This window comes from Dermacentor variabilis, chromosome 6 (genome assembly GCF_050947875.1).
Source record: "Dermacentor variabilis isolate Ectoservices chromosome 6, ASM5094787v1, whole genome shotgun sequence".
NCBI lineage: Eukaryota > Metazoa > Arthropoda > Arachnida > Ixodida > Ixodidae > Dermacentor > Dermacentor variabilis.
In genome coordinates, this window is record NC_134573.1 from 90,142,873 (window position 1) to 90,167,865 (window position 24,993).

Below are 24,993 nucleotides of genomic sequence, written 5' to 3' on the forward strand. Positions count from 1 at the left end.
TTCATTAGAAACCCCAGATGGAAACCTCATATAGCCCACATTAATGTGCTAAGTTCCTTATTCCTTGTCTTCCTTCGAAGATGGCCATTGTCAGCCGAGTATCAAGACAGCGAGACAGTTCGGTAAACCGGTACTGAACTTTTCTTTCGTTAATTTTAATTTTAACATCTTGCTCTATGGCATATAGGGGTATTTAAATGAAAGCCTAGAGACGCTTGTCGTGGCGAAAGTGAAACGGTGACTTCTAGAACTTATTGTTCATGAGCCAACGCCTCATACTCATGAGGCTTGAGAACTGAAGTTTGCATGCTAAGTGTAGTGGGAATGAGATACAAATAGGGAACATGCGGGCCTCACCTGTTGATAGCAATGGTGGGAGTGTCTTCGCCTTGTAAACGCCAGGATGTTTCTTGCCCCTAAGCCTTGATACAGCAGCTTTTAGGTGCACGTTAAAGAACCCCAGGTGGTCAAAATTTCCGGAGTCCTCCACTACGGCGTGCCTCATAATCAGAAAGTGGTTTTGGCACGTAAAACCCCAAATATTATTATTATTATGATACAGCAGCTTTTAGTGACTTTCTGAAATATAGTACATTTAGCATCATGACAGTGTGCTGGTCTTGTCATATCTTGTCATACTGTAGAGCGGTACATTGACCACTCGTTCAACTTGATCACACGTTTGACAAATCATTGGCCGGAACTGACTTACTTTTGGCTTTCTCTATGGAGTAATAGTGTAGCGTAAACAAGACAAGTACATGAACACACAAACATACCACTAGCTTCCAGCAGCAGCCTTTATTTGTTGTTTATCTGTCATTGAAGATACCTTGATCCCTGACAGAAATCGACATGCAATGACTTGTCTTCTCATAAAGGCCAAGTGAATAACCAGGGTCACTGATGTGTGTGTTTGTAAACCTTCGCTTGCCTTGTCAAATCAAGAATTTGATTCTCTGCACATGAGTGGAGAGTGAGAGTCAGCATTCTTATTTAGTATTTTCTTTTGTTTTGTTTTTGTTGTTGCACTTGTACAAGTGTTTATGCTTATGTGTGTGTTCTGTGATGTACAAGGCAGAAGATACAAGTACGGTGCGGTACTTTGAAATATTGTTTTTGGAAGCTGACGCCATGTCTGTGTCTTCACGTGCTCTTCTTGCATTCTTGCATTGTCTGTGCTGCGCCAGTAGGCCTAAGTAGTTGCTATTAATGAGGCGTTTTGTTTATGTTTGTCGCCTACACAGTACCTATGCTCCATAATCACAAGCGACCCCTGCAGGAAATGCAGAACAGAAAACCGTAGCAGAACACAAAACTGGTTGTGTACACACTGCCCAAAAGTGATGAACACGATCTTGCTAATCAATCTTTGAATTACTGTATTTAGGGCACAACTGCAGAGACAACTAGTCTGAAAATTTTATGAACAGCCACCCTTTTCATTTGTCATCCAAGTCACATTTCCACTTCGTTTCTAGCTCTGTATGTTGTTTTTAGATTTGCGTAATTAATTTCTGTGTTGTGTAATTTTATTGTTCTTATTGCATCTTTTTATGTGCTCAGTAACCCTTTATTGATGAGTGTTGCCTACACGCAACATACCAGTGAAATATTTTTTTCTTGTCAAATTTCGATATTGAGTAGGAAGTTTCTGGCTAAATGTCTTCGGTCAACACTGAATTACAGGCAGTAAGCGTTGTTTGTTGGTTTAGACCGGGAACACAGGACAAAGGAGAAGTTTGGCACACGACTCGCTTTCTTTTGAAAATGCGGCCAGAGGTGACAGACCAATGCAAAACATCCAGCTACAATGGGGTCACGCATGTGATGTAAAACAAAGGAAATGTTCACCTATATATGATGAGAGCTGCCTGTACAAATTCCAAACGAAGGTAGAGGTGGTTTGAGGTGAAGCCCAATTGCAGTTTTCTGCCTAGTGTTCTCACCCCATTGCGCAAAAACATTTCGCAAAATATTTTTTTAATTTTCATTGATTATGCTTATTCTCAGCATGTTTTGCATATTTAGATGAAACTAAAATTTTTTTTGGTGCTTATATGTGCCGTCAATGAAGTGAAAACTCCTTTGTATGGCACATCAACCACAGAACCTTGTCCTCGAGCACAGAATGAATGAGGAAATTTTTTTAGAATAAGGTCAAGAGTTTCTTTAGAATTTATTTTGTATTTTGTACTTTTTACACCGCTGTTCGACACCACTCTATTTTAATGCAAGTTCAGCCAAAACATTGCTGCTATTTGCATGCATGGAGCCATTAGCCTCCATAGAGAAAAGCCTCTATGCAATATGGTATTGACTTTTGCATTGTGGCATTCATTTGCTTCTTCTCTTTCAGGCTCTGCTTGTGTACTCTGCTGCATTCTACTCCAACATGGGAAACTACAAGGGCTTCGGCGACAACAAGTTCATTCCGGGCGTGGCGAAGGCAAGCGGAACCTCTAGGATTTATTGTTCTTGTTTTGGGGCCCCATTTTGACTTGGTGCTTATAGCTGGGCAAAGAAAGTTTTCCAAGCACAGTCTCAAGTATAGATTCCACTTTTACCTCATTCGCACTTTTGGGTACTAGTTGTGGGGCACAGTCACTGCAGCACTTTCAGAAATGGCAGGAATTGTTTGCTATCAACCTGTTGCTGTTTTGATGGATACTGACTTCAACTGCAGTTTAGAATACTAGAGAATTTAGTAGATGCTTAGGGTACATAGTGCAAGCAGATAGTTAAAAATGAAGTCGGCAGAACAAGCGCTAACTAAAACTTGTTTATTTCAAGGCATTCCGTTAACTCTTTCCTTACTGAGGGGAAAAAATAACCCTTTCTTTTAAGACTTTAGAAAGGTTTTTTTATTGGAGGTGCGCGAATATGAGAGCAGATTTAAAATCGAATATGGAATTGAATAAAAAAGCAAAAAGCCAAATTTTAAATCGAGTATCAAAAAATATAATGCCATGTTTTTCTTACAAATTTCGTAAAAAAAAGAAAATGTGGTGCTGTATATGCCCAGAAATCTACTTACGTTCCATAACAAGAAAGTTGCTAGCTCCCAGTAACTTCGGTATTTGGAAATCAAGATGTATAGTAAGGTCTACGTTTATTAAATGGAATGTAAAACTAATATACCAGCGCTGATAACTCAGTGCATATGTAAAGGCTTGGAAGATATTTTTTTATTGATGTAATGTTTGTTGAATAGAATCAAGGGATTTTTTTTCCCTCTGAAGGTGAAGAAATAGAGAAGTTATGTTGTCCTGAATACCAATGAGGCTTTCAATGTAATAGTGGCAATCTTGTATTGCTTAGAAAGTTGCTTTCCAGTTTTCTTCCCGAAAACGGGAGGTTTCTTTTTTCATTGTTATGGCAAGTGGTTTCTGTAGGTTACCGTTAGCTTGTTAACGTCATTCTATGCGACAGACTAAAGCCGGGATTGTGCATCATGTTACTTGGCACCACTTCGCATGGTCATCGGCACACCACGGGCCACCGCAATCGGCACCAGGGGTAAAGAGTGGGGGTGCTTTTTCACTCAGGTTCAGTGTCGTTTACTGCCTGTCATAAATTCTCAAATCGGGAGTATCATGGAAAATTAGCGTGAACCCCCCCCTCCCCCCTTCCGTTTCTCTCCATCTACTGTCCGTGTAAATGGCATCTGTAGTGGGGACGTCAGCACACTAGTCTTATGACATTTTTGAGCCCACCATGCAAATCTGAAGCTAGTCTTGTGACAAGGTCTCCAAGCTACGAAAAGAGAGTGACGTGTGCTTACAAATGGTGTTTGGAACGAGGAGCCGCCATACGTTGTTTTGGCAAAAATGGGGGCCGTGAAGAGTGGTCATCCTGTACACTACTTTCGTCAGCGAAGTGTTTTGCTGTCTCTCTGAGTGTCATGCGACAGCTTTGAACAGATTTGCATTGATTCGGTGTGAAACCGTAACTTTATTCGCCAACACTTGACGCACCATTCTTATTAGACCTAATGGGTGAGTTAGGCAGTGTGGGGACAAATGGTGGGGCTGTGACTAAAATTTGCTGCCAGCTGGTGTGATAACGAACCATAAGCCATCGCAGAAAGCTTGTTGCCATTGCATTTATATGTGCTGTTCATTAGCGATGGGCGGCGAGGTCACGTGTACAACCGGGTTAAACTGACAGCCATTGAAGTGGCGCCTCCGATATGATCTGCGTGCCTTCCAGTGGATAATTGAACCAATTTTCTCAAATGCCTTTGTGCTTTCTATACACACTGGTTTGTAATCCCCTCGGTCAGTGTTGCATTAATCATTTCGATCAGTATCGTTAACATGGATGAACGTTGTACTGATAAAGATAGCGTATCGTGGGAACGATCTGCACATCAGTGTACTGATGACAGCTGGGTCTTTTACCCAATTTACCGAATAGTAGATATTTAATTGAGGATTTGAATTACTTGAACAGTCACTATTCTATTCGAAACTGAATATTCGAGTATTCACACACTCGTTCCTTTTATTGAACATACTATCACTGTTACAATAAAATTCTATGTATCAGTGGAAAGCTAAAGAAATTTACTTTCCAAGGATATAAATTTCAGAAATGCACATCAGGGCATATGTAGTGTAATTCACGACAGCTTACTGACAGTACCCAAATTATTACGATGTTCTTCTGATGACCGTAGAAAGGGAAAAAAATGAAGATGTTCTTGAATACACAAAATATCTTTGTACTTTGCCTACAATGCATAAAAGATTCAGTGCTCTAGCCCTCATGAGGGAGAGGACCTACAAAAAATGGATTTCTGCTTAGTGGGAACGGCCTCCTTTTGGTAGGTGCCCTAAATGTTGGGCAGAACGTCAGACTGCTGGGCTGGGGCCAGCAAACCTACAACGTATGCAGCAGAAACACTGAAAATAAGAGACAGTGCCAAGATCTCTAGGGCATCTCAATCGGTTACAAGGGCCTAGTCATTCGTCAACAGGCAGAAAACAAAACTTGCTGCCAAACAGCTGTTGACAGTCCCTGCAGGATTTGAGGGTCTTCATCATCTAGATCATAACCTCGTGGTCCAAGGACGCGGCACATTCGTTAGAGTGACGTTCATGCTAGAGCTCACCTGTAGTAGTGCCTGCCGTGGTCGCCATCACAAGGTGCGCACCTCTAAATGTTCATTAAAAATCACTTCTACATGAAAAAAAGATAAAAAGCTATTCAGAAAACTTGTTTCCCACATTAATTGCGTTATAGGTAGCTAGCAAGTCTCTAGGGCACGGGGAGCCTTGTGTTTGGGAGTTTTGCTCATGGGTCACTGATGACTCGCATTCAATGGTTGTTGATAGGAAAGAGTTAACAGGCAAAATGGGAAGGCCATGCAAGCACAAAAAACACAGTAAAGAAAAGACCCCGCAATTTTTTTCCTTCCTTTCTTGTTTTTATTGTCTTCTGTGTTTTATTTACTTTTATTTATCTGTTTCTTGTGCTTGCATCACCAACTTACAGTCTATAAATGCTCAAAATGTTTTAGTTGTTGTTGATGAATGTAGTGCCTCTAAATAGTTTAGTTAGCAGTTCTGCTGTGTCCTTTCTCATTGTCTGTTTGTGCCATACATCATAAATGTCTTAGAAGGCTTGGAAGTCATGTTCATTTGAAAACATTGTCCTCAAAGAAAAACTAAAGAGAAACACTTAGCTGTTTTGAACTCGTATATTGTTCTTTCAAAACGCGATTTTCATTTCTTTAACGGAAGAACAAGTTGATTAATAAGAAAGTGGAGGCAATGATTTTCGTCCAGAGCACATGGAGCTGTGCTGTCAGCCATTTTTCTCACAAGTGTAGCATAGCATGAACGTCTAGCGTGAACATCATTCTGTGGCATCACTCAGAAGGGGGGGCGAAGGAACAGAAGGCTTGTGTTGTTGGTGACATGCAAAGCAGTATTTAGGTTTGCACCTACCATATTTACTCCAATATAATGTGTCCCTGAATCTGACGTGCACCATATTTTTGTCAGCAGTACAAAGCGAAGGAATCGTGTACACATATCTAATGTGATGCCAATTCTTGCAACAAGAAAAAGATATTCAGATACCATGCACTGTGGTAATTGGTTCAGCTGAAGCTTTCATTGGTGTTTGCAAGGATCGCTGCTCTTCTTTAGCAAGCATTTGCGAGTGCAAAGCACGGAATGAAGTTGAGGCACTTTTTTACTGGGAAGCACCTAACTCAACGTAAACTTGTGGCACTCCATCATGTGGATTACACAGGCAATGACATAATTTTTGGGAGTAATCAGTTACATTTCCAACATTGAGCTTTGCATGAAGATATGTGTCAATATTCTTGCTTTTAAAGTTGGGAAGTGGCTATTATAAGTGGTGCACACACTGCTCTTTTTGTATGGTGATTTGCTTTGTTTTTGTGCCACTGATTTTCGTACCTGACATGCTCTTCGCTGTATCTGCCTTGTAACTGCTACCTGGGCCCCTGTCAGGCTTCTTATACAGCTTTTAGCTCAGGTGGCCTGCCAGAACTGTCTTGTAAATAAAGAGAATTTAGTTGAAGGGAAGAAGCATGACCATGGCGGCATGACGACTGACAACGAGAGCAAGACTACAGAATGATGTCAGTTGCATGACGGCAATGCACAATTACAAAAGTGTGGTGCTGTAATGACGACGGTTGCCTGATGACATCAACGTTATGACAGTGGTGTGACGACGAGGAAATGATGACAGCATTATGACAGAGGCACGATGACTATGAATTGAGGATGAGGCAATGACAACACCAGAGTCACAACAATGTAATGCTAAAGGCATGACGCCAATGGATTGATGGGGACTGCGTGATGTTGATGGAGCAACAACTTTGATGACGAAGGAACAATGCCAATGACATGGCAACGAAGGAACGACGATGACGGAAATGAAGGCAATGAAATGATCGCGCAGGAATGATGGTGTCTGCAAAGGGGTGTCTGTGTTGGCGCTTACATCTGCACTTACGTAGATCGCCTAATTCTGTGGATCATCAAAATTTTTCGCGAGTGATGTCCATTTCTGTCAAAGTCAGACAGCTTTTTGTAGCTATCGATCAACCACAGCATGTCATCATTCGTGCCGTCACCTGCATTTGATGTCCTGCATTTCTTGAATGACTTCTCAAATAACCACATATTGCACTATAATGGCTCGTGCCTTGACTGCCTTGCCAGTTTTTCTATTAAAACAATGGAGTTTCTAAAGCACCAAACACGTGATGTGGTTGTAGCCTCAACACGTTTAATAACAGTACACTTGATGAACTTTCATAGTAGACAAGGGCATGTCAACACCGCCACTCCAAGCAGAGAAAATATTTACTGTCAACATTAACAGCGATGTTCACTCTGAATAAGTGTTTGCCATGCTGCGAGTGCGATTCTGGTTCTATATTTGATTGTAGCCCGCAGTAAATTTTTGAATCCATTTGCTTGTAGGAAAAAAATAGCGCGATTTGAAACTGGGTAGATAGTACAGTACTTCTGAATGGTATGCCACCTGACAGTTTCTTTTGTGCTTCCATACGTAGGAGAAGCTGGAGAAGCTTTTGAGGCTGAGCAAGGCTTGGGAGGCGGAACCTGCAACACTGGAGCACCTCTGGTCCGACGTGTCTGATCCGCTGTACTCACTCCGCGACTCCGAGAAGCATCTCGGATTCCCGCCCAAGGTAAGCTGGTTGTCACACATGTGCTCATGCTACACGATTTCCTTGAGAAGCGTACGGGTTGTCCATGTTAGTTCTGCGTTCTTGTTTTCACTTTGTTGCAGCTATTTTACGTGCCACAGTGTCGCGTAGAAATTTCCTGCGAGGCATAACTTGAGGTTTCACTCACCCAGGAGCTTCCAGGGTTGTCATTATAGTTGAGGTTTGGAGGGATAAAGTGGCTGCTGACATGTGTAATATACTTTTTCATTTGCACATGAGTTGTTTGTATTATTGCAGACCAATAAAATAAGGACAAGATAGGGCGAACTTAACTTCACTTTGCTTTTGCAAATATGTGTAATGACAGCATGATTTTGGCTTGTATGCTTACTGTGAGGCCTGTAACATCTTTGGCAATTGCTTAAATAGCAGTGCGAAACCATCTACTCAAGTTATTCGAGTGAAAAACCTCAGTATACCGGTGAAATAGGCACTTTGCTTCGCTACGTTGAAGTTCGACCTTTTATGCAAATTACAGTTGCCAACAGATTTCTTTTTTTCTCTCATGGGAGGGTCTGTCAAGAATGTCCAAATAATTGTGCACTTTGAAAAAAAACGAAAACAAATCTCTGAAAAGAAAATTGTGGAACTTGAGAGCTGGTGACCACCTTTACAGTTTGATGCCACGCCAATGAAGGCCTCAGTGCGTGCGCCAGCCATTTGTCTTCAGCACCGCAATGTCGCCATTCATAAACGTGTCGACAGTGGCCACTGTTACCTCCGCAGCAGTTACAACGAACAGTTGTTTTGACTCGATGCAAAGCTGTCCAGGATGAAGAGCACTGGCTGCATTGCTATGGACGGACGGTCTGATGGCGTTCAGCTCACTGGTGAAAAAATAATTGTGATTCGCACGCGATAGTGCAAAGCGTGTCGCAAAGGAAGGTGCATCCCACGGCCACGCTGCAAAGGAAGTCGTGAGTCCTTGATCGCTGTTGCGAGAGCCAGTGAGTCACGAGACGACGAGAATTACAGCTTCCTCACTGCTTTCGTGCAGAATAGTAACAGGCTTTGCTCATTTATTCACTAATAAAAGCATGATGACGTAGTAAGCATTTGCCGATTGTTTTTTGGATACCGTCAGTAATTTGACATTCGGTTAATTCGGACATTTTCTTCGGTCCTGTGAAATCCGAATTGATGAGATTTTACTTTACATAGAAATCAAGATATACAGTATGGTCTACTTCTGTTAAAGGGAACTCCAAGTTAGTATAATAGCCCTGATACAGCTCAGTTCTAGTATATGAAGGTCTGAAAAATATTTTTTTATCAATAGAATGCCTGTTATATAGAATCAAGTGCTTTTTTCCCTCTGAAGGTAAAGAACTAGTAGTGGCCCTGTGTTCTGCGACAATCTTTTACTGCATAGAAAGTAGTGCCTTCCAGTTTTTTCTCTGAATTACATAAGGGCTTTCCCATTTTTATAGCAGGCGTGTCATACATACAAAATTGCAGACTGCGCAACCGTGACTTGATCACTGCTCCCTGAATAGCCATTGTTGGCTGCGCATTGCCTTGCATTGCATGTTGGCTATTTCATTGTCAGGTTGAGGATTATTTGCCACCTGTCTAAGATTATGAAATGGGGACTGTAACATGGCAAATTCAGGCAGCGCGCCCTAACCCCCTCGAGGCCCCCTCATTGTTCACCTGCCGCCCGTGCAAATGTACCGAGCACAAGGGGCTTTGTGGGGCACGCTACACGCACGAGTCTCTACACCGAATACATTGAATATTTGAAAACTCGAATAGCAGATGTTTGATTTGCAAATCGAATTATTCAAACGTTACCTATTTGATTCGATTCAGGGATATTTGAGTATTCTCTCAACCCTACTGAATACAAATGAGGTTCTCAATTTGTGCTGGACCTGTCCTTTGTGGCAAACTTTTATTGCGCAAAAAGTATTGCTTTCCAGTTCTCCTCCATAACACAGAAGGGCTTTCCCATCTTTACAGCAGGTTTATGTAAGGCCGATCTGCACTACAGACACAAAAGCGTGGACTGTGCATCACGTGACTCACTCACCACTCTGCACGTTGCCATCATTCTTGGGTTCGACAAGATTTGCTATCTGGCAAAGGTTCTGAAATCTGGAGGGTCACTGTTACATCATGCAATGCCCCTCTTTAACCCCTTCCCCCCCCCTCCTCCTGCCTCTGTCGTCCATCCACTGTGAGCGCAAAAGTATGTAGCCAGGCAGTCAACGCTCTAGTCGCATGACACTTTCATGGCTGCCGTGTAAATTCCAAGCTTGTCTTACGATAAGTTGCTTGAAGGTACAAAATAAAGACCACTGTGTGCCTACGAATGGCGTCGAGAACAAGAGTCGACTGTACACTGTTGCAAGATGGCAGCTGTGAGCAACTTTGTTACAATCCTGTGCACTCGCTGTAGTTAGTGAGGCAGTTTGTCGATTTTCTGAGTGTCGTGTGGTTGCTGTGAATAGATTTTCGGCAATTTGGAACCAAACCAAGTTGCTGACGCCTGATATAGCAATGCTGATAAGGCCTAATCACCTAAGCAGTATGGACGTGTGGCAAATAATTCGCAGCTGGCCGATGTCGTAATGGACTGCAAGCCGCCACGGAATGCTTGCTGCTAATATAAGTTCGAACGGTTGCGTCATCAGTGATCGGTTCCAAGAACAGGCATACGGGTTGGATTGGTGGCTGTTGAAGCGGCATTAAGTCTGTCACCGCATATCCGATACAATCTGCCTGCCTTCCAAGAGCTAATCAGCCATATCTTTGTATATGCTTTCGCACTTTCCGAAATATGCGCTGAATTTGTTGCTGTTCCTTCCGTCCACATCACGTTATTATTAGAGGGACCTTGTACTGTCAGAGGTGGCCCTGCCAACATGGCGCTGTTCTGCGGGTGGTGTTTTTCGGGCACTGTGTCTGCGATCCCTGCATCAGGCCGACATCGTGGAGCAGTACAACAGAAGCGCTTACAGAGACTACGTCAGCTGCTGCCTAAACTGGAGCAGCCCGTTTGGGGCGCATTTGGTGCACCTTTTGCACTAAAATCGGCAAAGTGAGATGCTCACTTGCATGGCATCAAGCATGAGGGCCTCTGTGATGCACGAGTCATTCGGCACCATGTGGGTCTTTACACTGAATGTTAAAAAACCTATTAGTAGAAATTCAATTAGTGGATCAAGCTATTCGAACGTTCAGTATTCTATCTGGTATGGTGATACGCGAGTATTCGCACACCCCTGCTGTATTGAACACATGCTAGAGTAGGTGTTACTTTTTATATCGTTTTTATAACGTGTACTATGATTTCGCTGGGATGATTGTGCTCCGGAGCTCTGTGTGATCTGCATAATATTTCCTTTTGCTGCAGGCAACCACCACCTACTTTTCAAAAAACTGCACGGAGAAGGATGCACTTCTCGTGTCCAACTTCCTGAAGCAAAAGGTAAGCTTAGTATTCCTTATAAAGTTGCTTTCTGTAGCAATTTTTCATGGAATGGAGCCTTCACAGCTTTTGGGAAAAGACTGGCCAACCAAATTAGATTCCTCGCAATCTTTGCTTGGAGGCTAGTGCGATTTTCTTTTTTTTCTTCGGGCTTTCTTGCTTGCTACTTAGCACATCTAAAGTGATGGGACGCTGAAAGGTACAATGTGCCATGCCAGATTGGTAGGGTATATACTTGTCTAATTGCGTGTGTGTCAGTCTTGCCATAAGCTGAAACTTGGTATGCGAGAAAGGGTGCGCCTTCTGCGGTGGCGCAGTTGTCATGGTATTCAGCGGCTCACCATGACATTGCGAATTCCATAGTTCAGTGCCATATTTTGATGAAGCCGAAATGTGAAACTGCTCACGTACAGTAGAACCTCGTTGATACATTCCCTTTACAGACATTTTCCCGGTGCCAACATTCGCAATTGAGAACGCAAAAAATGACCCAATAGAGTTACGCTCATTTTTTACTAGCTCATATGTTCCCGGAAAACATGATTTCTTGGCACCATTGTTCAGCAAGTCGCCAAACTGCGATCATATGAGACGTTTTTTGGCTGCTGGATCCCATCTAAACAAGAAAATGCATGAGCCATGTACTATCAAGAACAGTGTGTAGTGGAACTTCGTTAAACCGTAGTTGACTGGAGCTTGAAAAAAGTATGTACTAAATGGTAGTACTGCTTATTAACTGAAAGAGTGGGAGATCCCCCACTTACCTGTCAAAAATGGAACTACGAGAGAGTGGGATAAAAGGGCAGAAAACATGCAGCATTTATTAACTTCGCGTGCAAAGGGTGTGTTGTTTTCGTTTGATGCCGTGGCGGGCTAGCAGCGACGACGGTGGCTTCAAACTTGCTCAAGCTACGAGCTAGCCTTTCTGCCAACTCCCTCTTCTTGGCAAACACCCGCATGAGGCTGACGTAACGCATAGCATCTGCCACTGTTGGACCTGAATCGCGTATGCTGTCGCTTTCCGTGTCGTCCTCGTCAGTGTCGTTAGGTGACACTTTGGTAATAACAGAGGCAACGATGGCAAAAAGTCGAACCTTGAAAAGTCGAACCTCATAGCCGACGTATTTCACGGTCGAAGCAGCATTGTCGAGCAACTTCTCTTCGCATTCCAAGTGCCATACACCATAGCCAACGGCAGATCCCTCTTGCTTGCCTGCACCGACTTCTTCATGCCACGTACGTCAGCATGAATGATGTCCAATTTTTCTTCTATACAGAGCGTCCAGTTTTTGTCCTAGCTTGCACGACAACACAACATGGGTCACAACGCTCCGACTCTGGGACGGTGCCAAAGTGATGCTGACATTGATGTGGCTGCACCCTTTCAAGCGCCCTTTGCGTTTATGCTTGGAGGCCATTCCGATCTCTGAGGCTCGTTCTACCAGGCCGCCGTACCGCCGTGATTTTGCGACGAAAAGTGGAACCACTACGTGTTAACTAATACGTATGCAATAAGTTGGTATGGTTTATGCAAATACAAAACGCATTATCATCAATAGCCGCTGAGTCGGGGATTTGACTTTACTACTTTTAAAACGAAACTACTGTTTAAGCTGGTACGGTTTAACAAGGTTTTACTGTATGGCTGCCCACCGTGGCAGCTTCACTGCAACACTAGCCCGCCTGTATCACGTGAAAACGCCAACGCACACCCAGTTTGTCATTTCGGTACCAGCAGGTCTCCGGAGTCGTCGCATGGAGTCGTACGCGGCATTCACAACTATCACTGCCAATCATATTGCGATAAGCATCTTCGCCTATCTGTTTCACAGCGCGTGGTGCCATCAGAGGCATAGTGTGCGCTTTTACAGTGAAACCTCGTTAAACCGTAGTTGGCCGGAGCTCGGGAAAGGTACGTACTAAACGGTAGTACTGTTTAACCGAATAGCATGAGATCGCCCACTTACCTGTCGAAAACTGAACTCAGAGAGAGTGCGATGAAAGGGGAAAAAACATGCAGTATTTATTCACTTCGCGCGACAAAAGCGTTATTTTCGTTTGATGCCGCGGCGGCCTAGCACGCCGACGACAGCGGCCTCAAACTTACTGAAGCTGCGTGCCAGCTTTTCAGCCAGCCCCCTCTTCTCGGCAAACACTCGCATGGCAGATTCCTCGTTGGCGTTACGTATTCACCGTGCACGTGCGCAGTAGTGCTGCAGAAGTCCCGGGGGCGCCTTTTTCATTACGGATGCCGGAGTTTGGAATAATTTTCATTTGGAATAGAGTTACGTTATCGCGCCCCTATTGTCGCGACGATTGCATTCATGAGGCTGACGCAACGCGCAGCTTATGCCACTGTCGGGCCTGAATCGCCCGTGCTATCGCTTTCCGTGTCGTCCTCGTCACTGTCGCTAGTCGACACTTCGGCAACAACAGAGGCAACGATGGCGAAAAGTCGAACCTCGTAGCCGACATATCTTCGCGGTCGCAGCAGCGCTGCCCGAGCAACTTCTTCGCATTCCAAATGCCACACACTGTAGTCAACAGCAGATCCCTGTTGCGTGTCAGCGCCGACTTCTTCGTGTCACGTTCGATAGCACGGGCGATGTCTAATTTTTCTTCTATGCTGAGCACCCAGCGTCTTTTTTATCCAAGCTTCGGAAGGACGCGAGTCCTCGCTTGCACGACGCCATAACGCTCTCTGGCACCGCGTCGAAATGATGTTGATGTTGATGTGGCTTCACGCGCAAACGCACAGGGCGCTTGGAGGCCGTTGTTCCGATCTCTGAGGCGTGTTGTTCTGCCGGGCCGCCCGATGGAGGTGGCGCAGCGCCGTGTTTGCGCGACGAAAAGTTCAAACGCTACGTTTTAACCGATGCGTACGCAGTAAGCTGGTACGGTTTATGCGGATACGAAACACATTATGTTCAATGGCCGCTGAGTCGGGGATTTGACTTTACTACTTTTAAAACGAAACTACTGTTTAAGCGGGTACGGTTTAACGAGGTTTTACTGTAATAGGTGAGAACCGAAACGCGACGCCCTTCCCTTCTGCAGACTGCGATTGTATACGTCTCCCAGCCGCTAGATCCCATGTGAGCAAGAAAAGGTGTTATGCGCGCACAATCGAGAACAGTATACAGTCGAATCCGGATATATTGAACCCGCATATTTCAAATTATTGCCTATATCGAACACACAGGTTACCCCCTTGAAAATACTATGTAAAAGTATAGGACGATTGCGTAGTATATAGAATTCCATTTTCGTCGGACATTTGATATATCGAACGCCGCGCCGCGCCGCGCCCCTGAAGGTGCGCTTTTCCCAAAGACATTCGTGTCCGGTCCTCAGGGGAAAACATTTCTGCAGTCAGTCAGCATGCTCCTCCTCTGCACATGCGCGGTCGTCGCCTAGCGACGGAGACACAGAGCCTTTCCCCCTTTTTTGCGCCCCACCGGCGCGAGCTCTCTCGCTCCTCCTGTACTGCCGGTGTGTGCGTTGGGCAAGGCCATTGGAGCTCAACGAAGAGAGTGTGCGGCATTGAGACGCGGCGACGTTTCCAAGCCACGCTTCCTGGGGAAAGGAAGAGAGAGTGAGGGGTCGGCACGGTCGCCGCCAGAGAGGGCTCAAGAAACGAAGCATAGCGAAGCGGCAATTGCACCCACAGCGCCTTTGACGGCATATTCCGCCGATCTTTTTCCCCGCTCTCTTCTTTCTTTTCCCTTTGTCGTTCCTTCGCAGCCGCGCTGACTGCCGCTTGAACGTTGGTTCTTTATTCTATGAATAAGCTTCGCTCTGACTGCTCCATCTGCGCATCACGCGTTTTTTTGTGTGTACCTGTGTTTCAACGTGCCGTGTGCAGCATGTATGATTGTGGTAATCTGGTGAGCTATGGCATCTGCGGACATAAAAAAGAGGAAGAATCTGGACTTTGCAAGAAAGTTTGAGGTAATCCGGCGTGTCGAGAATGGAGAAAAGTCTTCCGTGGCAGACGCATTCGGCATTCCGTGGTGTACTTTAAGTACGTTGTTAAAAAACAAGCAGGACATCAAGCTTAAAGCAGGTGAGGAAAGTCGCTCGGGAGCGTGTCGTGTGTGCCCTGCTGCTTTTGACAAAGTGGAGAAGGCACTCTATACGTGGTTTCTTGAAATCCGAGCGAAAAATATTCCCGTGGATGGCCTGATGTTAATCGAAAAGGCCAAATGGTTTGCTACGGCTCTTGGCGAAGAGAACTGTTGCGGTGGAACTGGATGGCTGCAACGGTTTAAAAACCGCCACGGCATTGTAGGAAAGACCATTTCAGACGAAAGTGGGGCTGTCAGCAGCCAGGAGATGCAGCAGTGGCTTCCTGAGGAGTGGCCGAAGATCACTGCGAAGTTTTTGCCTGCATAAATCTTCAATGCAGACGAAACTGGTCTCTTTTGGCAAATGTTGCCGAATAAGACACTTGCTTTTCGTGGAACTTCATGTCACGGCGGCAAAATGATCAAAGTCTGTGTGTCGGTACTGCTTGCAGCCAACATGGACGGCTCGTGCAAGCTACGGCCATTCGTGATCGGGAAGAGCAAGTCACCGTGCTGCTTCAAGAACTGTAAACAGCTTGGAAGGCCTGGATGACTCGTCAACTTTTTGTTGAATGGCTGCAGGCTTGGGACGCTGAGTTGGGCAAGTCGGGCCGCCGAGCTTGCCTTCTGGTAGACAACTGTTCGGCCCATCAAACGACTTGCAAGCTGCAGCACGTCTAACTGAAGTTTCTCCATCTGAACACCACAGCGAGACTGCAGCCCCTCGACCAGGGTATCATAAAGGCATTCAAGGTAGGCTATCGGAAGCAACTTATTCAACGGCTCCTCGTAAACCTCCGAATGGGAACCGATCTCAAAATTGACCTGCTCGGCGCAATCAAGATGATTACTGGCGCTTGGGGCGACGTGAAGCAGGCCACAGTAGCCAACTGTTCCGGCAAGGCAGCCCTTGAAGTGGCTGGAGATGAACGTCCGGAAGCTTTAGATGACGATGAGTGCTTGGAGGACGCGTTTCACGACTTGTCCAATTTTCCCGGCGCCGTCCCGTCCGAAGTTACTGTTGATGACTTCATTAACGATGAGAGCGAAGTTCAAGCGGTAGCCGACCTCGCTGATGAGGACATTGTGGCCGGAATAGCTGGCGTTCAAGACGGTGATTCCAGCGACAACGAGGGCAACTGTGTTTTCGAAGAAACGCGTCCTTGCACAGCCACTGAACTGGCGTCAGCGTTCAGCCTGATTCGGCGCTCTTGCGGCGAAATGGAAGGCACTGGGCTCTTGCACCTGGACAGTCTTGAGAAGATTGTGACTAGTGTTTTCAACTTCATTTCCCAGAGGAAAAAGCAGCCCAAAATTAGTGATTTTTTTTTCCGTGAAATAAAGCACTTTCATATTGTGTGCACATGCTATGTGATTTGCGGCTGTTCCAATCGGTAAGCCACAATTTTTTATGATCGCGAGTGCTTTTTTGGCCTATCTGTATATAGAATTTTCGCTATATCGAACTATTTTCTGATCCCCGTCGAATTCGATATATCCAGGTTCGACTGTATACCTAGCTGTCTCACATGAAAACGACAGCGTGCACAGTTTCTTATTCCAATACCAGCATATCTCTACCCAGGTCGTCGCACGCCGCATTCACAGCTATCGCTGTCAAACTTATTGAGTTAAGTATCTTCACCTATCTATTTTACAGCGCGTGGTGGGTAGTGTCATTGGGAGCATACCGCACGTTTTTAGTAGGCGATAATCTAAACTCTCTGTTGTCCCCTGCAGCAGGCAGTGCGATGTGGGCTTCACATTCTGCTTCGGTGACATCCGGCATTGCCCACCAACTCAATTTCGTTTTGTTTTCCCGTTGCCCTCTTAAAACAACACGCAATAGGAAAGTAACAATGCATCTCGGGCCACGGGAGTACCACCGCCTCGACGCATGTTGTCTCGTGTTGCAATGATCATTTTGACCTGCGCGAAGCTTCGCATTATGTGGATGTCAACAGCAGTTGAGATTGTCAATTTTTTTAGTTATTCAGATAGTATGCTTGCCCACTTAGTATGCTCTTTCTCATGGTTTTTTTCCATAACATATCGATGCGGTTCTACTGTACTTGGATTTGGGTGCATGTTAAAGAACCCTCCAGCTTTTCTCTTCGCTATTAAACCCCACAAATCAGTCAGTCAATCTGAAGGGACACAAGAACAACAGTGCCACCTTGAAATTTGTGCACTAACTCCCTCGGACATCATAGATTTTGCCGGCATAGGTATCAATAATTGGTTCATCATCATCATCATCATCAGCCTAGTTACGCCCACTGCAGGGCAAAGGCCTCTCCCATACTTCTCCAACTACCCCGGTCATGTACTAATTGTGGCCATGTTGTCCCTGCAAACGTCTTAATGTCATCCGCCCACCTAACTTTCTGCCGCCCCCTGCTACGCATCCCTTCCCTTGGAATCCAGTCCGTAACCCTTAGTGACCATCGGTTATCTTCCCTCCTCATTACATGTCCGGCCCATGCCCATTTCTTTTTCTTGATTTCAACTAAGATGTCGTTTACCCGCGTTTGTTGCCTCACCCAATCTGCTCTTTTCTTATCCCTTAACGTCACACCCATCATTCTTCTTTCCATAGCTCGTTGCGTCGTCCTCAATTTCAGCAGAACCCTTTTCGTAAGTCTCCAGGTTTCTGCCCCATATGTGAGTACTGGTAACACACAGCTGTTATACACTTTCCTTTTGAGGGATAGCGGCAACCTGCTGTTCATGATTTGAGAATGCCTCCCAAACGCACCCCAGCCCATTCTTATTCTTCTGGTTATTTCAGTCTCATGATCCAGATCCGTGGTCACTACCTGCCCTAAGTAGATGTAGTCCCTTACTCCTTCCAGTGCTTCGCTACCTATCGTAAACTGCTGTTCTCTTCCGAGCCTGTTAAACATTACTTTAGTTTTCTGCAGATTAATTTTCAGACCCACCCTTCTGCTTTGCCTCTCCAGGTCAGTGAGCATGCATTGCAATTGGCCTCCTGAGTTACTAAGCAAGGCAATATCATCAGCGAATCGCAAGTTGCTAAGGTATTCTCCATCAACTTTTATCCCCAATTCTTCCCACTCCAGGCCTCTGAATACCTCCTGTAAACATGCTGTGAATAGCATTGGAGATATCGTATCTCCCTGTCTGACGCCTTTCTTTATAGGGATTTTGTTGCTTTCTTTGTGGAGGACTACGGTGGCTGTGGAGCCGCTATAGATATCTTCCAGTATCTTTACATATGGCTCATCTACACCCTGATTCCGTAATGCCTCCATGACTGCTGAGGTTTCGACTGAATCAAACGCTTTCTCGTAATCAATGAAAGCTATATATAAGGGTTGGTTATATTCTGCACATTTCTCTATCACTTGATTGATAGTGTGAATATGGTCTATTGTTGAGTAGCCTTTACGGAATCCTGCCTGGTCCTTTGGTTGACAGAAGTCTAAGGTGTTCCTGATTCTATTTGCGATTACCTTAGTAAATACTTTGTAGGCAACGGACAGTAAGCTGATCGGTCTATAATTTTTCAAGTCTTTGGCGTCCCCTTTCTTATGGATTAGGATTATGTTAGCGTTCTTCCAAGATTCCGGTACGCTCGAGGTTATGAGGCATTGCGTATACAGGGTGGCCAGTTTCTCTAGAACAATCTGACCACCATCCTTCAACAAATCTGCTGTTACCTGATCCTCCCCGGCTGCCTTCCCCCTTTGCATAGCTCCTAAGGCTTTCTTTACTTCTTCTGGCGTTACCTGTGGGATTTCGAATTCCTCTAGGCTATTCTCTCTTCCACTATCGTCGTGGGTGCCACTGGTACTGTATAAATCTCTATAGAACTCCTCAGCCACTTGAACTATCTCATCCATATTAGTAACGATATTGCCGGCTTTGTCTCTTAACGCACACATCTGATTCTTGCCTATTCCTAGTTTCTTCTTTGTGGAATTCTTGTGTGCGTGGAATTCTTGTGGAACTTTTGTGGAATTCTCTCAATAATTGGTTATAGGCTAAGAAAATGTGGCTACTTTTGATTCTGAAGGTTAGCGGCAGCTTTGCAACTTTTGTGGAATTCTCTCATGCTGAAACGATCTGATAACCGCACAACACAGTGAAACCCGATTTCCCACTTCATTATTGCAACAGCTGGGCAACAAAAATCGGAAAGGCAAAACGGGCCTTCAATTTCTCTGCTGCAAATCGTTACTTGAAAGACTACTCTATCAGTCTAAGTTGACTTGGCATTTCTGTTTGGTGTCTGAGTTAATGTGCTCCGAGACCGAAGTTCGTGGTAGGTTGTCACTGCCAGCCCAGACTAGCAGGCGTGCCACCTTCATCTCTAATGCACACGTTCATCGTCATGTCAATAGACTATGGGAGCTAGTTACATTGATTGTGTTGCATGGAGAATCATAATTGTGCATCTCTCATTTTTGAGGAGAGCAGTAAAGTGTATTCTTTACATTTAATGCACGGCACTTCAGACCTGGTGGGCTAGCCAAGTGTTTACTGCTCCTGGTTAAAGAGGCATTTTAATACCTTACGAACGTGTGGTGAGGTCCACGAAGACAGCTTTCATAGTCATACCCCTGATGTGCTTGCTTGCTTGCGTTCTTTTGTTGTTGTACCAGTTTATACGCTTTGCAAGTCGTCGTCGACAGCTCACCTGAAACTCCGAATGATTGGTAGTCTGGAAAAAATGTATTCACAGAAAAGAATTGTCTTTATTACCCCAGTGACCAGAAAGTTTTGTTATTGTATTGTTGCTGATTACATGTGGGCTTGTATGCGACCAGGTCAGTCTCTATTGTAGCCGTTGTCATGCCATTGCTACAGACAGACAGAAGTATGTGTGGTATGGGCACCAAATCTGCATTTTGTGGCGACGTTGAGCTAAAGTCAGCGGTTATTCATCAGCCAAAGCTTTGTTTCTTTTTTTTTCAGTCGACCTGTTAGTCAATCAGGAATGATGTCATACAATTGTAACAAAACTTGTGAATTAGAAGTGCAAGAAATGCACTCCAGTTTTTTTACAGTAATGTTTCAAGTTTCTTCCATTGTTCAGATATTTCTTTCAGGGTTTGTGAAATTCGAATGCCTTTCTCTACAGTCACAAAATGTACTTGTAGCCGTATACTGTATCATATATATGTGACAACTTTTGCTGATAAAATCATAACAATGTGTTTCTTTAGAAAATTGGCGTTTCTCAGATATATCGTGCCTAAAGAAAGCCTTGTCTAACTTTTTTGCTGGGAAATAAAATCCATGCAATAAGAGGTTAATAAAATGAATATCACAATGTATACCTTACAAAAGGTGCAAACTCTTCAGAAAAAGTGCTTGAGATGCTCCATCTCCGTACCATTCCTGTGATGTGTCCATAAAATACTATTTACGAATTGTTCACAGGTTGGCAGGTATGCATGTAAGAAAAAAAATGAAAACTTAGAAAATTGTATGTCTAATAAAATGCACATTTTAATGTATGTGCCTGTTGTGTTTTTCTTGCCTTTTGTCGTCAGTTTTGTGAGTGACACCATTGTATAATGGATTTTTGGTGATACATGAATTTTTTAGACGTACTATCTTTGAGAAATATGCCCCAGTCACTCATTAAGCTCATCATTCACGTGTGCTCATCAACCACAGGGTATTGAGGGCTACATCACGAGGCTATTCAAGAGCCAGGCTGCTGAGGCAGGTGATCAGGATTGCTACGAGATTCGCTACGCATCTGTGCTGTCTACAGGTACGTTTGTGTGTTAGTACAAATAAATGTTTTGCTTAACCCATCTCAATGTAGTGTTCCATATTGCCATATTTACTCCATTCAAATGTGCACTTACTTTTAGGGAAAAATTACTAAATTATGACATGCACCTTAGCGTTGTGTATAAAACAAAAAGTTCTACAGAGAGAAACCATCTTTATTGGCACTACAAGTTACTGTAATCTAATCCACACATTGCTGTCGATGTGCCATTCAGGGCTTCATTAAATTGTGTCATGTTGTGAAATGTGCCATCTGGTCATCTCTGATTGGCTCACACCGTGCCTGTACCTTCTCTGATTGGCTCAAGATCCCAGTATGGCAGAATTCTGCATAATAGTGGCTGTAGCAGCGACATTCTGTAAGTTTCTTCTTCTGCCGTAGTCCGCAAGGCGTTTAAAGAAATGTGGTATCTGAAATGCCGTAAGCAGCATCAAAGAGAAGATCAACTGGGGCTGCTGTTAGTGGTAAGGATGTGTGGAACAGGCGACAGTGCATGATACCCAGTACACTGCAGCCTTGATACAAATTTTTTTTTGTAACTCGGAATAAATCGTCATTACCCTCTGCCTCTTTTACGGTAAGTGTGAAAACTCGTATGCATGTTACAGTCTAGGGCATAGCATTTCTTAATTTCTGGCCATGAAAAATCTGCTGAGTGTTGCAGTTGGGGGTGCCTTAGGACCAAGTGAATGTGGGACTTAACTGTATTTGTTATCCTAGGGATTTCAATGACACGTATCTCTGTGTACAAAGATGTGGCTTTCTGGTGGTCTTTGAGTGGTTACGTAGTTCTGATCAATTTTTGCAATGCTTTAAACTTCTTTGGCATGCATTGTCAGTGTCTGCAAGCGAATGCTAGGCAGCAGGGACTCTTACAAAAGAAAAGAATTGGCGATGTTGCAGGAGCTTAGTTTGGGTCATGCATGACATGCTTATCAGAGAACAGGTTTCTTGCCTTTGTAAGCCATGACAAAGTTGAATTATATTATTTATTTGTTTACTTTTAGTACTGCTAGCTCTTTGAGGCACTAACAATATCGTAGATTACTCTTTGCTCGCATGGTGAACATACTCCTATAATGAATGGGTGAACACCTAAATTTTTTTCCTTGCATAGTGACTGCACTCCATACTTGGCACTGTGATCAGCAGTGCTTGTTTTGACTGATAATTACGATGATGGTTTATATAACCAACAGTTATAGCCATGTGTGCTATGCTACAGTCGAACCCGGCTATATCGAACTCGCAAGCATTCTGATCGGTATGTGATTGGTGCCGAGAAGCAGAAGTGCACCGTTGTGCTGCCTGTTACAGCGCTTCGGCATAAGCTACATCCTTTTGTTACTTTCAAGTCCAAGACACTTCCAAAAGGAGAGTTCTCATGAGAGATCCGTGTAAAGGTGCAGGAAAGAGGCTGGATGACCGTAAAATTGATGGTTGATTGGATCATGACACTTTGGCGATGATAGCCGGGTTCTCTTCTTTATCCATAGCTGCTTGTGTTCAACAGTTTCCACAGGCATATTGTAGGAAGTGTCCACAATGAACTAAGAGACTGCACACGGACATTGTCATCATTCTCGGCGGGCTCACTGCGGTGTTACAGCCCTTGGATATTTCCTTCAACAAGCCATTTAAAGGCAACATTCGGAGTCTGTGCACAGACCGGATGGCTAGTTTCACTCCAGATGGGAAGATGTGGAAGAGTGGGAAACCTTGTTTGTTACAGACGCTCCAATTTAATCTGTCAGAATATATGCTCCAGGTTTTACCCCGTGCAATAAATGCACTCCCAACCAAGTGCCAAATTTTGTTTCCAAAAAGCACATTCATTAAAATGGACTCTCTTTCGGAACCTCAAGGGGCAAGGGAGATTGGTTCCGTTTATCAGGAGTTCCATTTACTGAGAGACAAAGCTGCATACAATTGCACGAATACAAAACCAACCAACCATGTGGATGGTCCTCTTTTTAAGAGATTTCCGTTTATCAAGATTCCACTGTATATGAGTAGATATGTCGCATAAAAATGCACCTTCAGGGGTTTTGAAATGTATGTACAATGCAGTAAAACCTTGTTAATATGTGCCCGCTTAGTATAATTCCGGTTTAAATATAGTCTTGATGGATTCCCCGCCCTGTCGCCATTGAACCTAATGTATTGGCTGACCGCTTAAGCCATAGTCGCTTAATGCATGCCAAACCAGGGTGTCTACCAACCGGGAAAACTGGGAATTCTGAGGGATTTTGAATAGTCTGAAAATACTCAGGGAAAATTCTGGGAATTTGGGCTTCTATCAGGAAAAATTAGCTTTTATTTTATTGTAAGGGGACGAAAGTCGCCCTGATGCTGGCTCGAGTAAAAGAGAAGAATCGTAATGAATTGTCTTAATGCTGTGTCGGCGATTGGAGGAGTTGCCAGTGTACAGTAAACGACCAATTTTCCAGGTGCCCGATTTTTAGGACATGCCCAATAATGCGGACAGCTTAGCGGCACCACCACGTGTACCCAATAGAGTCAATGTATAAGAACGTCTAAAATTTTGGACACAAGAACCCTTCACCGTCCTATTTTCCGGACATTTTGCCACGACTGCAGGTCCGAAACTGCAATAATTGAAGCTAACACCTCCATTTTGATTATTTTGCCGCCTCGAACCGGCGCTGTCGCACGCAGATCCGCTGGCAGCCATAGCCACCACCGCGGCAACGCGAGGCCTAACTGCTTCGACATTTGCTGTTAAGGTTCTTGCCCTTGGGTGCCGTGTTTTTCATTGAAAGAATTCACCGCTGTCAGCAGTGGCACCGACTCCACCTCTGTAACCATCGCGATTGGCTTTGAACTTTAGAAAGCACGGCGCGTTGCATAATGCCGGTTCCCAAAAAGCAGCTTTGTCTCAGCATAACAATATTACATGGTGAAGCATACATGAAATATCGCAGTGAAGCTTAACAAGCGTGGGAAGGGGCTATTGTCACGGCACACAGTACGTATTCTGTAATTATACTTGCGTGCACCCGCCGTCTCCTGTCACAGTACGAGCACCGATATGCCTAATAAGTTTACTGGCAGGCCTTCAGAGCTTTTTCGGAAGTGCCTGTGGCGATTTGAGCACTCAAGGACAGTAAAAGACGTGCATTCATTTTATTTATTGAACTGCCCGATTTTTCGGAAGTTATAGCAGCCCCTAGGGAGTCCAAAAGATCAGAGGTTCACTGTACAAATGACCAAGAGGATGCTTCAAATTGTCCATGGGGCAAATGCATGGCAGAACGAGGATGAGAACAGACAGGACTGTCACATTAAGGAATGAAGGGTAATGAACAGTGCCACTTCTTGTTGGAAGGAGCGTGAGCGCATAAGGCAAACATTTGGCTGACGCCGTGATGCAGGTGACCCTCATCCAAACCAAAATAAGCTCTTTAAAGCAGTGAAGCGCCACACTGAGGCATCATGTGCGGCCTGAGAGTATATCAGGACAGTTGAGGTTGACCTTACAGCTGCTGAGAGAATCTCACTTGTGAGAAAGTTCGGGTCTAATATAAATGAGCTTGCCATCAGTTGATAGAAACAGCTCATTTTCGAAAATATTTGTTTCTGTATGCGTCTCTTTTTATTCATATTTGAAAATGTTCGACTTGATTTGCAATGGGCTTTACCCTTTTCTTTCGGAAGATATTTTATTCGTTGTGCATTTTGCTAACCCCTCCCTTCAGTTTTCTATTTTGAATAAAATAAACACTACTCCTTACTATTCAGGCTGGATTAGCTTGTTTCTTTGTTTTTTAACATGCTTGCTAGAAAGTGACAGCATTGGGCGACATGGTGTCAGCCTGTCTTGCCATAAAACAAAGTTCTGCACAACTCGGAATTTTGCAAAGGCACTCAGGAAAAACCTGGAAAACTCGGGTAATTTGAAAATGTCAACTTGGTAGACACCCTGCAAATGGTTAATGCATATGACACGGCT

The 24,993-nt window shown here is 44.3% G+C and overlaps 1 protein-coding gene across 3 annotated transcripts in view; it reads left to right on the forward strand.

Annotated features, from left to right (window-relative positions):
- Positions 1–24,993, forward strand: part of DppIII (dipeptidyl peptidase 3) — a 91,437-nt gene that overhangs the window by 25,328 nt on the left and 41,116 nt on the right. For all 3 annotated transcript variants that reach the window (XM_075695275.1, XM_075695276.1, XM_075695277.1), the window contains 4 exons: positions 2,360–2,449; positions 7,571–7,708; positions 11,106–11,180; positions 20,897–20,996. In XM_075695275.1, the coding sequence (XP_075551390.1) occupies positions 2,360–2,449; positions 7,571–7,708; positions 11,106–11,180; positions 20,897–20,996 (403 nt within the window). The remainder of the gene's footprint in view (positions 1–2,359; positions 2,450–7,570; positions 7,709–11,105; positions 11,181–20,896; positions 20,997–24,993) is intronic.